Source organism: Chelmon rostratus, chromosome 10 (assembly GCF_017976325.1).
Source record: "Chelmon rostratus isolate fCheRos1 chromosome 10, fCheRos1.pri, whole genome shotgun sequence".
In the NCBI taxonomy this organism is placed as follows: domain Eukaryota; kingdom Metazoa; phylum Chordata; class Actinopteri; order Chaetodontiformes; family Chaetodontidae; genus Chelmon; species Chelmon rostratus.
In genome coordinates this window covers 28,377,713-28,393,341 of record NC_055667.1, presented here as the reverse complement: position 1 = coordinate 28,393,341, position 15,629 = coordinate 28,377,713, and the positions used below count along the sequence as shown (strand labels likewise).

General features: G+C 44.7%; 1 protein-coding gene across 1 annotated transcript in view; it reads left to right on the top strand.

The window, feature by feature from the left end:
• The first annotated feature begins 2,594 nt into the window (after positions 1-2,594).
• LOC121613191 (cryptochrome-1-like) overlaps positions 2,595-15,629 on the top strand; it is a 29,278-nt gene continuing 16,243 nt past the window's right edge. The window contains exons 1-2 of the mRNA XM_041946495.1: positions 2,595-2,745; positions 7,426-7,589. Of these exons, the coding sequence (XP_041802429.1) occupies positions 7,432-7,589 (158 nt within the window). The 5' untranslated portion in view covers positions 2,595-2,745; positions 7,426-7,431. The remainder of the gene's footprint in view (positions 2,746-7,425; positions 7,590-15,629) is intronic.

Here is a 15,629-nt window from a genome sequence, read left to right as displayed (position 1 = left end):
CTCAGGCGTATGGATCTTACACTTATTTAACAATCAATATGCCACAAATGCTGCAATTCCAATGTGGAAGGCAGCCATTAAAAAGTGTTATAATTATTTTATCTTCTCTGTGTTCATTCCAGCACTTGTTATGGTGCTACAACGTCTGATTCTTTAAAATACGATGCCTTTTGGAACGTTCACTGATGTTCATAAAATACCCGCAGTTAATAGTAAACATCAAGCCAAAGCATCAGTCAGGTGCAACATTAATGTAATTCATTTATTTGACATTCAAACTGGTGTTATTATGATAAGATTCAGTGACTCTGATCGATCGATCGATCGATATTGCTGACAGATAATATAAGAAAGATAACAAATGGTTGGCACATTGTACATAACTACAACTGCATGGTTCATCATAACAAACAAACAAGTTGATGCAACCAAATCATTCATAAATCACACATAGGCCTACAACTATATGTGATCTGAGACTTACCTGAAAAGAGTCACACTTGTAACTGCTGCCAAAGGTTCTTTAATAAAGTACTGAAAGGTCCTGAGTACTTCTTTAAATTATTTCTTTCTTATTATTTCTAAAACAATCCAATGAGTTGTAATTTGTGACGTTACTGCAGTTTAACAATGAATTAAATGACAATGGTTGGAACTGTACAGTAGATAATATAAAGGAAAAAATAAAATGTGCAGTCAGACAGGAAGCAGTGATGGCATTTATTTTTATTTTTATTCTCCTTTATTTGAACAAATGGAGACATACAGAACAAGTGCATACGAGGTCTCGTAGAGGACGCACATTAAATCATTAAATCACATTGCACGAAGCACATAACATTATAAGAATCATGAAAAAAACAATTTACAGAGAAGGAACTGAATGAGAAAAGAAGAAAAAGAAGAAGGAGAGAGAATAAGGAAAAGGGGTGGGGGTGGGGGGGGGGTGTTAGGAATATGTGTAAAAGTCCAGGCATATCAATAAGCAACACAAAGGGCAGTGGCCTTATTGATCATCTGATCTTGGATCAGAATTAAACTCGGAAAGTCAGCACTTAACTTTTTAGCAGGTGTGTTGGAATTTGACTTTTTGAGTAACAGGCAATAAAACTTAAAATCATTAATTGTGAAGGATTTCAAGGGTTGGAATGATGTTAATCTCAGTCGATACCAGTTTCCAGCATCAGACCAAAGTTTCTGAGACACAGGACGTGATAAAAAACAAATGTTCCAGCGTTTCTTCTTGTTCATGGCAGAAGGCACAGGGCTCTACTTCAAATCCAAACCTTTTCTTGAGAAATGCACTTGTTGGATAGAACCTGTGGATTATCTTAAAATGAGTTTCTTTGACTTTTGGGACATTTTATAAATTTGGCGAGAGCCTTATTCCTAAAGGATACACTTGTTGACTCCAGAGCCTGTATGTGTGTCTCTCTATGAAAGTCATGAAATGTCCTGGATTTGTAGTATTTATTAACTTGTTGCTGTGTTTCCTGTCAGATAAACTACATTCGTTAATAACTAAAGTTGTAATGTAGCCTTCACGTTTGCATACTTCAAATTGTTTTGAATCATCTGGATCAAAGGCAGGGGAATCGCCTCACAGATGTTATTAAAATCTCGGTAGCAGCAATTTAAATTATATTTAGAGGCAAAGGTTATGTAATCCAGTAAATTGCCATTGGAGTCCAGTATATCAAAGTATTATACCTTGCTCAAACCAATCATTCTTAAATATACTTTTTTGTTTACTACGATGGCTCTATTATTCCATAAAGTTGAGCCATGAGGAGAGAAGTTATGAGTAAATATCATCTTCGTTTAAGGCGTTTATTCCCATGGAGTGTCTGAAAGTGTCCTAATCAGCAGTTGTACCGGTCTTTTTGCAGTTTTCACTCATTTACTCGTTAAAATAATTTGAGAGCGCCTTGTTTTCACCATCACAGCTTCAAAGGCTGTTTCCTTTTCATCTGAGTTTCTCTGACTGTTCATTACACGGGTGGCTGCCTCTCGCTGCTGTGTGAATGGATTTCCGCATTTCCATGCCGCTCAAACGTGACCCGGCATCTTAGATGTTATGTCAAACTGACCAATGGGAGCGCGGTGCTGGGAACACGTCACTGTTCACGTTGGACAGGGGCTAGTGCTGCATTCACTTATAGTGGGAAATAAGACGAACCGAAATTTTCCAACGTTTTTTTACAGTTCGTGTGGGCTCTCAGATGAAGTATTAAGCTTCTACGTAATCTGATCTAAGACATATTACTCTGTTTTCACCGTTGTCGTGAAAATAATATACGTAAAGTTACACAAAATCATGTATTTCTGTAAATAAAACGAAAGCGCTGGAACAGAACCAGCGAATTTCATATTTAGTTGTAACCACTGATACAAATAAATATTACGTGAACTTATCTTCGTATTTGCTGTTATTAGCCACCAATAAGGTCAATACGTGCTTTGACGTGTGGACGCTTTCGTCAAATCGCACCCATTGTTCGTCCACCGCTGTTCCTTGAACGCAGCACGGGATTGAGAGCAGAGGCCGACGCATGCGCAGTGAGTGAAACTCTTATGAAACAAAGTAGTGCAGCGGCTGAAAACAGGTAGACGGACACAAGACAGATTCAGAGGCAAGAGACACCTACCCGCCGCACAGCACTTCCCCACACCTCAAAACCAAGGGAAGAAATGCTTCTATCTTTGGGCTTGACATAAACGACACCTCCGGGGAGCCAGCTCAAGGTAAGACGGGTCTGTTTGGCATCTTTCGGGTTTAGTTTTCGGCCGTACTTTCATAAACAGCGCCACCGCTTACATAAGCGGTGCTCCGGTGACCCCGTTTTGGTCCTCGGAGATGTTGTTTCCTTGCCAGATATTTGAACTTAAAGTCCATTATTAGTTCGGAGATCTTTTTACAGTCATGAACTGCGCTTTGTCGTGTTCATTAGTGGCGTTATTTCGATGCTGGGGGGAAGTTTAGAGGTAGATTGATTATGATCCTCCCATTCAGAATAGACGGTGTGACCTAATTTCCATTTGCTGAAGTGACAGGAGCCATCACTGAGATTTCAGACTCAGTGTTAGGCAACAAACTGCCTTTTCCGAACATCACCTGTCCTCTGCAGATGTTATGATGGTGCGATGGGGGGAGGACAGATGAATTACTGATGGAAAAATCAGAGCCAGTAGAGGATGCTCCTGTTTACAGTGCAGCACACCTGTCATTAATACGATGTTTCCTGAAGGTCACATTGAGTGAACTTACTTATTTAGCTGTATTTGCAAATTGTTAATCATTAATTAAATTAATAGTTGTGATTTGGCCGATAACAGTGTCCTCCAGTAATTACACTCACATTATTGAGGCCCTCCAGCTGTCCCATCCCATCCTCCCTCTGCCCCCTCCCTCCACCCCAGTCAACCATTCTCACCTATTGAAAGTGCTGTGTTGTAAATTGCAGTTTTGTGAATAATAGGTACAGTCGACACTGATGCGTCACAGAGGCTCGTCTGAGGATCAGCTCGCCGGCTGTCGGTTCTCTGCTGCCGAGCCAGAACAGACACATTTACGCGTCACCCTGCACAAACCGGCAATGTGGCAGAGAACGTGATGTGTTGTGTTTGTATTTGTGACAAACGAGGCCCGATCACATCGCCCCCGTTAGGCTCAGAGCTGAATGAACAGTCCTGCTCCTGAGCACATCTCTCATTTAATGATCCTGTACGTGTCCTCTGGAGTACTGAGGCCGTCGGGTGGAGCCCTGCTGGCTCTCCCAGGTCACTGTTAATGACAAAAGGTGAAACTGTGAACACTGAACTTAATTTAAAATGATTCTTATGCTTTTTATTTAATACACACTGCAGTGGGACCCAGTTTCACTGTGAAAAAAGCTGTGAAACAACTCTTCAGTTAGACTTCCTGATGTCAATTAATGTGGTTAATTAACATGACATCACAGATTTATTACTAATCAATGTTTTCAATCCCCCCGTGTGGCCAGTGGTGCAGTCTCATCCGACAAACTCGTTCTGTTCAGCATCTTATTTAATGTTCCTCTGGAGCTTCCAAAGTTTCCACAGAGGAAATAAGTATTTAGTCCTTCCACTGTGGAGGATTTAGCAGCATCTAGTGGTGAGGTTGCAGATTACACCCAGCTGGTTACACCTTGAATTGCACTCAGTAAAAACTGGATGGAGCTAATGAAGAATATGAATAGATGTTCTATACAAATGAAGTTTATATTACAGGAAGTAATGTCAGACAAAAAGAAAATAGAGGAGTAAAATTTGTCCTTTAAAGTTTTAACAAATTCAGAGTGAAATCCAGTGAATTCTCACGTGTCTATCAGTATGATCTACTCTACATGCTCCAAACATTGTTTTTTTTTTTGCCATAGTATGGTTCAGATGTTGGTTTACAGATATTAGAGTCCTCATGTGTTGCTCTTCAGTTAATCAGATCGATCAGTAATAACTGTAAGAAGTTTAACTGCAGTGTTTCAGCAGCTTCTCGTGATCGATGGATGGAGATGCTTCAGGTGTCATCAGGTGATCGAAGGCTGACAGTCCAGTCACGTGATAACAGCTGATTGAATGTGGGGTCTTATTATTATTTATTATGATGCTGGTCTTACTTGATCTGTGTCAATAATCCGGATATTCCTTTGATGACTACTGAAGTCAAGGTGTGTGCTCTGTGACTATCTAAGGTCAACACCCTTTACTAAATATCCATTTATTGGTTATACAACAGTGTTTTAAAGAGGGGGACGAGAAGAAAGAGATCTTTTTATAGTTGTGGCAGCAATAAACCTGGCTGATTTAAGTTAAGCCGTGTTAGATCAGCTTCACCAGTTTCAGAAAACTGCAGGAACGCCGGCAGAGATGGTTTAAAGACAAGCGATCGATTATGAATGGATCTCAGCTCAGCTGCACAACAGCTGCTAGTTTTCTGTCATTGCTGACAGTCCAAAGGGTAAAAGTCTCATTTAAAGCTCCGTGAACATTATTTCTTTTGAATGGAGGTTAAATCTGGACTCAGATCAGCCATTCAACACATGCAGTAACCTGCAGGCAAGTCAGCCCGCCTCCCAGCTAATTAGCCACTTAAATGAGTCGGAGCCCGTTGGTCTGTCGGGGACATCGTGTTTCTCTTCCACAGCCGCTGAGATCTGTGATAGAACGAATGACTGAACGACTTCTGTAATAAGAAACAGAAACAAAGGCTGCAGTAGTGACGGTCCAGAAGTCCTCAGATCTACCTGAGGGGTTTAAAACAAACACCTGTGAGGCACCAAACGGCAGCTGGAGTTGAACTGTACACGGCAGGTAAATCCCTCAGTGTCAGCTGTCATGCTGGCTGCCACATTATTGAGACTTTAATGTTTTAACGCCTCAGGTTTTGCCTCTGCTCAGGCTTTGTCCGACTTCACTGCGGTCCAGATTACTCTCCCTCTGAACACGAGCCAATCAAATCGGTAGTGCAGTGGCTTCGTATGACACAGGCTCAGACAGGCTGCTTGTTCTGTACATAGAAAAGCTTTGACAGTGAGTACGAGGACAAATTTAACAGAACATCCTAATTATAGGCACGGCTGAAACTCGTCTTTGGCAGGTAAAGAGTGTGTTCGTCTTTTGAGAAACACCTCCAGCCCTCTGCACAGTTCTTGTGATGTTGTAGAAACAGTCATTTGGAGTCCTGTCAGAGCCCACCGCAGCAACAACCCACCATGAAGCCGTAAAACTAAAGCTGTTACAGTTGAGCTTTGTTTCTATATATTATATTAAGAAAGACAGAAAGGAGGGGGGCGGCGATCAAGGCTGGGCTTCAGCCAACATCAGCGCGCCGCATGTGGTCGAGCCGCCACGGCAACAGCAGCCGCACGACTGCATGTCGTTCCTCTCGTGATCCAACATGTACAGACCTGCAAATACGGACTGTTTTCATTCCTCCTCGCCCCTCCTTCAGTTTTTCAGTCAGTAAGTCAGTGGCGTGCACAGACTTTTTGAAGGGCAGGGGCCAAAAGGGAAAAAAGGGCACATATAGCGTGTTCTCGCCACTGAAGAGGGCACTTTAGCACGCGTTTTGGCTCCCAGGGGGCACTTTAGCACACACTTTGGCTCCCAAGAGGGCACTTTAGCACACATTTTGGCTCCCAAGAGGACACTTAAGCACACATTCTGGCTCCCAAGAGGGCACTTTAGCACACATTCTGGCTCCCAAGAGGGCACTTTAGCACACACTTTGGCTCCCAAGAGGACACTTAAGCACACATTCTGGCTCCCAAGAGGGCACTTTAGCACACATTCTGGCTCCCAAGAGGGCACTTTAGCACACATTTTGGCTCCCAAGAGGGCACTATAGCACACATTTTGGCTCCCAAAAGGACACTTTAGCGCGCATTTTGGCTCCCAAGAGGGCACTTTAGCACACATTTTGGCTCCCAGGGGCACTTTAGCACACATTTTGGCTCCCAGGGGGCACTTAAGGACGCATTTTGGCTCCCAAGAGGACACTTTAGCACACGTTTTGACTCCCAAGAGGGCACTTTAGCACACATTTTGGCTCCCAAGAGGACACTTTAGCACACATTTTGGCTCCCAAGAGGGCACTATAGCACACATTTTGGCTCCCAAGAGGACACTTTAGCGCGCATTTTGGCTCCCAGGGGGCACTTTAGCACACATTTTGGCTCCCAGGGGGCACTGCCCCCCCCCCCTTCCATGCACGCCACTGAAGTAAGTAATTGTCATAGAATATTGCTGATCACAAGTTCCCGCAGTGCAAGCTGACAAACTGGTTGTGATATCTAATCAGAGTTCCAAAACCAAAGAGTATTTGACCTCTCGTCGTATATAAAACATTTTATATCAGATTAATCGAAGGTTTGCAGCTGACAGAGATTTCGCCACATTGTTTGTGTACAGTAATTGATCATTGTTCATGTTGCTGATCAGTAAATGTCAATAGATGCTTTGTTTTTCTGGAAGATTCACTGCATCACTAAATAAATCTACATGTTTATTTCATTTAATGTGATCATATGTTAATTATTCTTTCTACAGAATTGTTAAATGATTTATGTCGCGGGCTGAACGTCGAGTTTCACCGTTGATCAGTTTCAACGAAGCGCCAAAAGCCTAAAAATGTCTCACTGACAACAGAAAGCATGAAAAGTGTTCGTCCTCAGCGATGGGATGGCGTTCTGCTCAGATTGTTCTATTACTGGCTCATCCCACGCTGTTGGCAACTGCTACAACTTCAGTTCTGTGTCCTGTTTTCATTCAGTTTTGTGCTCGCCGTGACTGAACCGCGTGCCGAGGAGCCGACGGCGTCACGTTCTGCACATGCCGCTCGCCGCCGTCCGGTCCTCTCCAGCCCGTCACTGATTCCTCTTCTTCCTCGTCTCTTTGTCCTTTCAGAATAAGATGGCCCCAAATTCTATCCACTGGTTCCGGAAGGGCCTCCGTCTCCATGACAACCCGGCGCTGCGGGAGGCGGTCAGAGGGGCGGGCACGGTTCGCTGCGTTTACTTCCTGGACCCGTGGTTTGCAGGCTCCTCCAACGTCGGGGTCAACAGGTGGCGGTAAGAGGTGTTCTTCTTTGTCGTTTATTTGAGTTTGTTTCGAGATCAGATGACCCCCCCTCTTCTTCTTCTGTCGACGTTTGTGGTTCCTCACATGTAGGTCGGCATGTGAACCTCTGACAGCCTCAAGGTCACGGCGTGAATAAGAGGACGGGAAGGAAAGAAAGAAAGAGAAAGTCGTCAGTCAGACAGACGTGATCAATGATTTGATGGTTGAAGGGGCCGCCACCCAAAAAGTTTAATCAGTGATTCCAAGTGTTTTAAAACTCGCATTAAACATCAAATTGAATATTTTAACGTGCAGTCTTGCCTACGTTTGCCATATTGCGATGTATCTTTATCAGAAAAATGTTCCTTATCAGAGTCCTGTATTGATTTCACGCTGCCCTGTGATTGGACGTCATCAGTAAATCAGAAAATTAATGTTTTCTAACGACAAAGTAGCTCCGGTTGAGTTGTTACGTGTCGGCTGAAGTTCATGAAGAATATAATCAATGTTTTCGTGAAATGACGATGTCAGAGTGTCGTCTGTAGTGATGAATTATCGTCTGAATCTGGACAGCTGCTGCCCGCAGCAGGTGAACACAGTGGAGCGACTGGTGGAGACCAAACTCGGAGCTCAAAGAGATTCAACACTGACTTAAATTCATCAGGTGACACGAACTCGACTCTGAATGGATGATCGTGTTTATGGGATGTGTGAATGAGCGACTGTTTGCTGACAAGTTCACCATTTCAACTTGAGAGGTGACGATGAGATGAGCCCCCCCACATTCACCGTGTGTGGTTCTAACTGCGAGAGGAAAAAGAAGCAGGTCCGTACACAGTACGTGCATTTAATACAGTCATCACTGTGAATTGTATTTTATTCCTCTTGTCCAGCGGGGGTGACAGTCGGTCGCCGGCCTGCTGGAAGCTATGACTCATGGGTAACGAGGGGGGGAAACGATGAAGCGCTGAGCTGCAGTGCTTCAACACACAGCAGGGGGTCAGCATCTCTCTGCTTTTCAAACCTCGTTGAGTTTAAATGGTCGGGTTTCCTCGATGTCTGGAGGATGCTGTAGATCCTCGGCTCCTCAGAGCAGAATCTTTGACCTGTTTTTGGCCGTTTGTTGTGGTTTTAAATGCACCGCCAACCAGAGATTGTTTAAAGAAGTACTCCTTAATTTAAGTGGATGTAACTCAGCTTTGACCTGGATACGCCTGCTCAGCTGGATCCACCGCTTTGTTTTAGTCTCCTGTCACTACAGTAATCCTCCTGATGGGGGTCAGCCGGCAGGTAGTCTGAGGGCCTGGCGGCTTACAGGAGGACTCAGCCGGCTCGAGGGGAGTCTCAGAAGTAGGTTATAAGAAAAGTTGTGCAAGCGGCAGGGATGTGTGTGTGGCTGCAGACGGGGGGGTGCGTCCTGTCAGGTGAAGCTCGGCCCGATGTGGAGGGGCTGCATGTGAGCGTTGACTTTGTAAACTATCTGCTCTGCGGGGAGGGGGAGTAAATATCACCCCGGCAGTCATTGCTCACTGGCCCGTTTCTGCTCTGAAGTGCTATTTGTAGCCCCCGCACAGGAAAAGTCGATACTGAGGTCAGTGACCGCGTCGTGTCCAGCTGATGGTGATGCTAATCGTGTAAACCTGGTGGGTCAGCGGTGGAGCAGATGCACTTTCTGGTTTTGTCAGCGGGTCTTGATGTTGACACGCTGACGACACGAAGCCGGCGGCGTTCACCGACGGCAACAGGATGCAGAATCAGGAACTTTGGTCGCGCTGTATTTTATATTTTCCTTAGAAATGTTCAAGAAGGATTCCTGAAAAGATCTGTGTCATTTTGCTCTAATTAAAGGTTGAGCTGGAACTCTGAGTGCACAGCAGGTCAGCTGAACGAGCATCTCTTTGGTTTCATTTGGGGGGGTTGCCAAAGTTACTTAAAGTATATTTAAATATTGCAAAGTATGTTTCCAGTACACTTCTTAAAATGTGTACCCACTTTAAATAGACTGAAAGAATGCTTTTAATAAATATACCACAGTAAAATGTTGTTAGTAAAACTGAAGTTCAATATGTGAAGAACACTTTAACATAACTGCTGTCAAGAACTTCTGTAGTATATTTTCAGTGAGTGTGTTATAATAGTGCACTTAACAAAACATGTGTGGTCTGTGTCTCTCAGTGAAATATTGTTTTTATAGCTGCGACATTAAATCAAGTTGAAGTGGGCAGAATGTGCCCCCACACATCTGAGCTACGGCAGTGACGCACCGTCAGACTCAAGGCTACAACAACCCTGTTTATCTGCAGAAGCTAAAAAACGACATAACGCGTCACAGATGATGCACTGAGGTGGACTGAGGTTACTGATCTCTGCACCAGCACACAGTCATATTTCAAGTTATATTTATTTATGGTCTATATGTTCCTGTCCCTCTGTTATGTGAGAAAAAGTTTGATGTGTCCCGTTTATCGATACTGAGCAGGTGATGCAGACCAAACAGACGTCTGCAGCATTAATGCTCATCACATGCAGTGACACTAAAACCCGTCCAGCTGCCCTGACACCTGCAGGCCCGTGTGCAGCAGACCAGCATCCAATTAGAACCGTTATTTTTACCTTAAACTGCTCTGCTACGTCTGTTGTCCCGGGCTTTAAATGCTCCAGGCGCTGTCCCATCTGATGAATGGGAAGCTAATCGTGAGTTAGCTTTCTGTCTTGTTCACTGCTGCTCAGTTGATGCTTCAGTACAAACGTGCAATCAGGACGAACCTAAAAACCAAAAATCTTCACTGCTGTTTACATTTAGATTTGGATTAGAGCTTGTGAAAGTGTTTTTTCTTTGTGTGTGACTGACATGACAAACACAATCACCACAGCAGCTTCTGACTGTGTTATTGATCAAATTTTAATGAGTGATTTACTACACTTTCATAAAGTTTGGGGGCTTGCAAGTGACAAATTAAAAAGAAAGGTCAAAATGAATGCTGCAATTACAGGTTCATTTGGAACACTTGCAATTAATTATTTCCAGTTAATTGCTGAACAGGCTAAAAATGTATTTTATTGTATTTCATTTCATTTTAATTGTACCCAGACAGATGGGATGTTTGAAAATTCAACTTATCGGTGCCCTCTGGTGGACAAACTATGTAACAGTGACAGTGTTCAGCACTTCTGGCCTGCAGCTTTGCTCCTGACATGCTGACATTTCAGCCCATATATGGGCCTGGTGCATTTATCTCTAGTGTCCACATCACAACCACAAGGATCAATAAAAGGTTAAAGTAAAAGAGCATCTTCATTAAGATGTCATTAGTCATGTAGCATCATGATTGATTTTGCCTCCACGGTGTGGCTGCACTGTGACCGGCTGCTGGTGTTTGTCATTCAGTCGCTCCAGGAAACATCATCATCGTCATCACCTTCATGACTCAGTCAGCCTGACTGCTCCGTCGTTGTTTTCATCATTAATTCGACGCCCAAATTGTTGCAGGTTTGTCATGAATGACAGCGTGATTATCTTCTTATTTTAAATGTCGGTAAATAATGCTGAAGGAGATTTAACGAGTTGTGTTCCAAGCACTCGTTTGCTAATGTTTCACCTTTTATGAGCTGCTGACCCGTTTCCTCTGTGCCTTGAAGCATCTCATGTTCATGTTAGGATCAGAGATGATTAAAAGGCCACTATGCTGGAAGAGATCTCTGAAATGTAGGTTCTGCTTACGTGACTGAAAAACAAGGTCTAACCTTTATGAAACCAGTGTCTTCTCATTGACGTAAGAAAAAATGTTGTTTCCTGTTTAGTTTAAGGAAGTAGGAACCAGCAGGTGATCTGTTAGCTTCAGACCTTCTGTAAGAACGTGTCCTTGAACTGTCTGTATGTTCGTTTTCTTGTACTGATGATACTGTGCTGCCAACATTTTCTGTAAATTCGGGCTGGATTGTCTTTTCAAATTTCACTTAACATCTCTAGATATAGTGGTAGGATCACAAGGGACTGAAAACTGTCAAAATCAATCAAAAACAAGATGTCAGCATGTTAAATGGTATAAAACCCAAAATTAAAACATAAATAAGATTTTTAGCACAGCAGTTCCAGTCGAATGTGTATTTTAGAAAGAGCCACAGCGAGCAGACGACAGATTAGGAAGTAGTCTGTGTCCCTGCCGTGGTGATATATAACACAGGAGCTCAATGAAAGGGAGGGTAATCAATTGTTTTCAGTCGGGGGAAAATGTGAGAGTCTGCAGCAGATGTAGGTTAGTGTGCCACTGCATGAAACTTGTGAGCGGTTATGTGATCGTGACCTACTTGTGGAAAGGCTCTCTCGCGTGGCTCGTTACCCGGCGGAGACGCACTGGAAAACCCTGGAGATGCACCGATAGGACACACGCACGCACACACACACACACACACACACAGAGTGTGTGTTTGGAAATCACACAAGTCTCTCGTTATCTGCAGAGATGCTTGAGATTAGAGGTCAGAGGTATCATCAGTTCTCCATCAGTGACGGAGGCTACAAACTGAAAGGGGGGGGGGGGGGCAGAGGGGTGGAGGGGGAGAGAGAGAGAGAGGTCGGGGGGAGAAGGGGAGAGACAGGGAGAGAGGTGGAGGGGGAGACACAGGTGGAGGGGCAGAGGCAGGTAGGGGGGAGAAGGCGTCCTTTTTGCTGTGTGTGTGTGTGTGTGTGTGTGTGTGCGCGCGCGGCCAGGAATGAGGTTACCAGGCTTAGTGCTTGTGTTGTGGTAAGTCCTCGCTGAGTGTGTGTTCTGACGGATGTAGGCCAGAGCAGTTATATAAGGACTGATGCATGACCAGGCAGCCAGCCAACACACACGCATACACATGCACATGCACATGCACACACACGCGTACACATGCACACACACGCATACACAACCACATGCACACACATATACACAACCACATGCACATGCAAATAGACAACCACACACATGCACACACGCACACACACACACATGCACTTACACATGCACACACACGCACACACACACCAGTATTCTCTGACATCTCTGACAGTATTCAGATGCTTTTTGTCCACTGGGACAGACGCAGCGGGAGATGAAGTCAACATGTCTGCGCTAACTGTCCATGACTAAAAGCAGAGAAATGCAAAAGCTGCTCACTGTTTCCATGGCGACGGATGACGTCTTCAGAAAAACGGCCTCACTGACTTTTCACATCGAGTGTTGGTCATGTCCTCAGCACTGTTACTGGGAGAGGTTTTATTACCTGGGGAGGTTCTGCTGGAATGACGTGAAGCTTCCTCGTAACGTCTTTTTTTAAGACTTTAGACTTTTGGGGAAAAATACCAATAAAAAAAAAAAAACACGTATTATTCCTCTACCAGAAAGGTGTTCTGGGGGGTGTGGGAAAGGCTTTTAATAAGAAGGTGGAACAAATGGACAGTTTCAGTGTATCTAGAAGAATTAAACAAATGTTTGTGTGTGTGTGTGTTGGCCCCCAGTTTTTCTCTGGGGGGGGTGGGAGTGTAAAACAGCTGCCTCCTGGCCTTCAGTCCCGGCCACTGTTAGTGAGTATAAGGTTGTAATGTGCTACGTGTGGTTTGTTATGTTGTTAGGCTTGTAAATGAAGAGGGAGGCAGATGGGGGGTGTTGGCTTCAGCTGTTCCTGGTGTAACCTCGGGGGCCGTTTGTGTGTGACCTGATCTCATGACTCAAATGATGTCGTTTGAGCCGTGGAGCCACATTTTCAGTGTTTTCCCCCTCAGATTCTAATTTTTTAAATGAGCTCAGTTGTTCAAACCAAAAAAAGTTTCACCTGTGGTTGTTACCCAGGAGACGACCCTCTGTTACCTCTGTGTGCATATCATAACTACTTTAAGCTTATTTCCTTTAACCCGAAGCCTAAATTAGAATCAGAGTTTAAGTCTGAGCTGGTTTACTAATAGACGACTCAGACGCTCAGTTACTGTGAAGCTCATAAACCAGCTGACACGTGCCTCGAGCCAGCGCGACCTTCCCGCCCGGCTCTGCCCGTCTGCGAGCGGATTGGGAGCAAACGGAGCTTTGGCCGCCAGCGAGCCTTCCTCTGGTTTAGCGATCGGGCTAACGGGGTCAGACAGGACGGAGCAGAACTGAGCAGAACGTCGTCTGGCTGCCGGTCCGTCTGCTCGCCGCCCGCTGTCTGCTCAGTCCGTGATCCCGCTAATGATCAGGACTGTGGGTCAGACGCAGTCCAGATGGGCGATGCTCAACAGTTTGACATGTGGTGATGGAGTGATGTGGTGATGGAGTGATGGGGTGGTGGAGTGATGGGGTGGTGGAGTGATGGAGTGATGTAGTGATGGGGTGAAGGAGTGATGGAGTGATGGGGTGATGGGGTGATGGAGTGATGTGGTTGATGGAGTGATGTGGTTGATGGAGTGATGGAGTGATGGAGTGATGGTGTGATGGTGTGATGTGGTGATGGTGTGATGGGGTGATGGAGTGATGGAGTGATGGAGTGAAGTGGTGATGGAGTGAAGTGGTGATGGAGTGATGTGGTGATGCAGCAATGTGGTGACGGAGTGATGGAGTGATGTGGTGATGGAGTGATGTGGTGATGGAGTGGTGGAGTGATGGGGTGATGGAGTGATGTGGTGGTGGAGTGATGGAGTGGTGGAGTGATGGGGTGATGGTGTGATGGGGTGATGGAGTGATGGTGTGATGGGGTGATGGTGTGATGGGGTGATGGAGTGATGGAGTGATGGAGTGATGGAGTGATGTGGTGATGGGGTGATGGAGTGATGGAGTGAAGTGGTGATGGAGTGATGGGGTGATGGAGTGAAGTGGTGAAGTGGTGATGGAGTGAAGTGGTGATGGAGTGATGGAGTGAAGTGGTGATGGAGTGATGGCTGTTCCCGGGCCCACACAGATTCTGTAGGCAGAGGTGCTCAGTGATCATGAGCTGGATAAAAGGATCTTAAAGAAGATCTTGTCTGTTGTATTATTGAAACAATGATGCAAAAAACACGTGCAGTTATCATCTTCACCAGTTATCATCTTCACCAGTTATCTTCACCAGTTATCTTCACCAGTTATCTTTTACTCATTTCTGGATAAAAGTCATTCAAACCTGCGATTACTGATTTTTCTCTTTTGACCACTGGGGGGCAGCAAAAACGAGCTCTGAACACAGTGTTAACATGTGACCTTTTATTTACACATCCAACAAACATTGTTCATCTGGAGTCGTGTTTGTGTCCAAATTCACTGTCTTTTAGCTCCATTTTGGTCTCTACTGCCCCCAGGAGGATAAAAACAGACACTTCAGCAGCTAAATGCTCCGATATTTATCACCAGCCCATCTCCAGTGTTGAGCAGGTCACATACGTGTAAGAGACCTGTCAGCGTCAGAAAATAAATCCTGACCGCAAGCTGCGATTGGTCCGTCTGGAGAACAGACAGAAGTGTGCGTCACACACGACCTTCATGCAGTCCTTCAGAGGCAGAAACACCAAAACCTTGTAACCGTTCAGTTTGGAGTGGTTTGTGTCCCCACGAGTGTCTGAACACAAGCTCATTTAAATAAAGGTCGTCCGCCTTTCCTGCCCGTGTTCATTATGGTAATCCGACAAACGAGATGAGGATCTGGCTGCGGAGAGTCAATATTTGACGATTTTTTAAATTCCTGGAGAATAAACCGATGACTGCCTGTTATTGTTCTTATCAGTGAGGGTCGTCACTCGTCTGCTTCAGAAGGACAAACGTGATGCGCTGAAACTGGAAAAACACATTCGATCAGAGCACAAGTTCAGAGTTTGTTCAGATAGAAATGCTTCAAATAAAATAATTCACTGCAGATGTTTGAGTTCAGTGAAAACTTCTTCATTTTTATCTCAAACACAAGGAGAGACTCATTACTTTGTCTGTTCTGATGTGTGTGATCCATTAAAAGCTTCAAACGTGTGTTTGACGCAGAGGGAAATCAGTTTTCACTGGGTGGTCTAATGCGTCATGAAGCTCAAAGCACACACACACACACACACACACACACACACACACACACACACACACACTTTAACCACA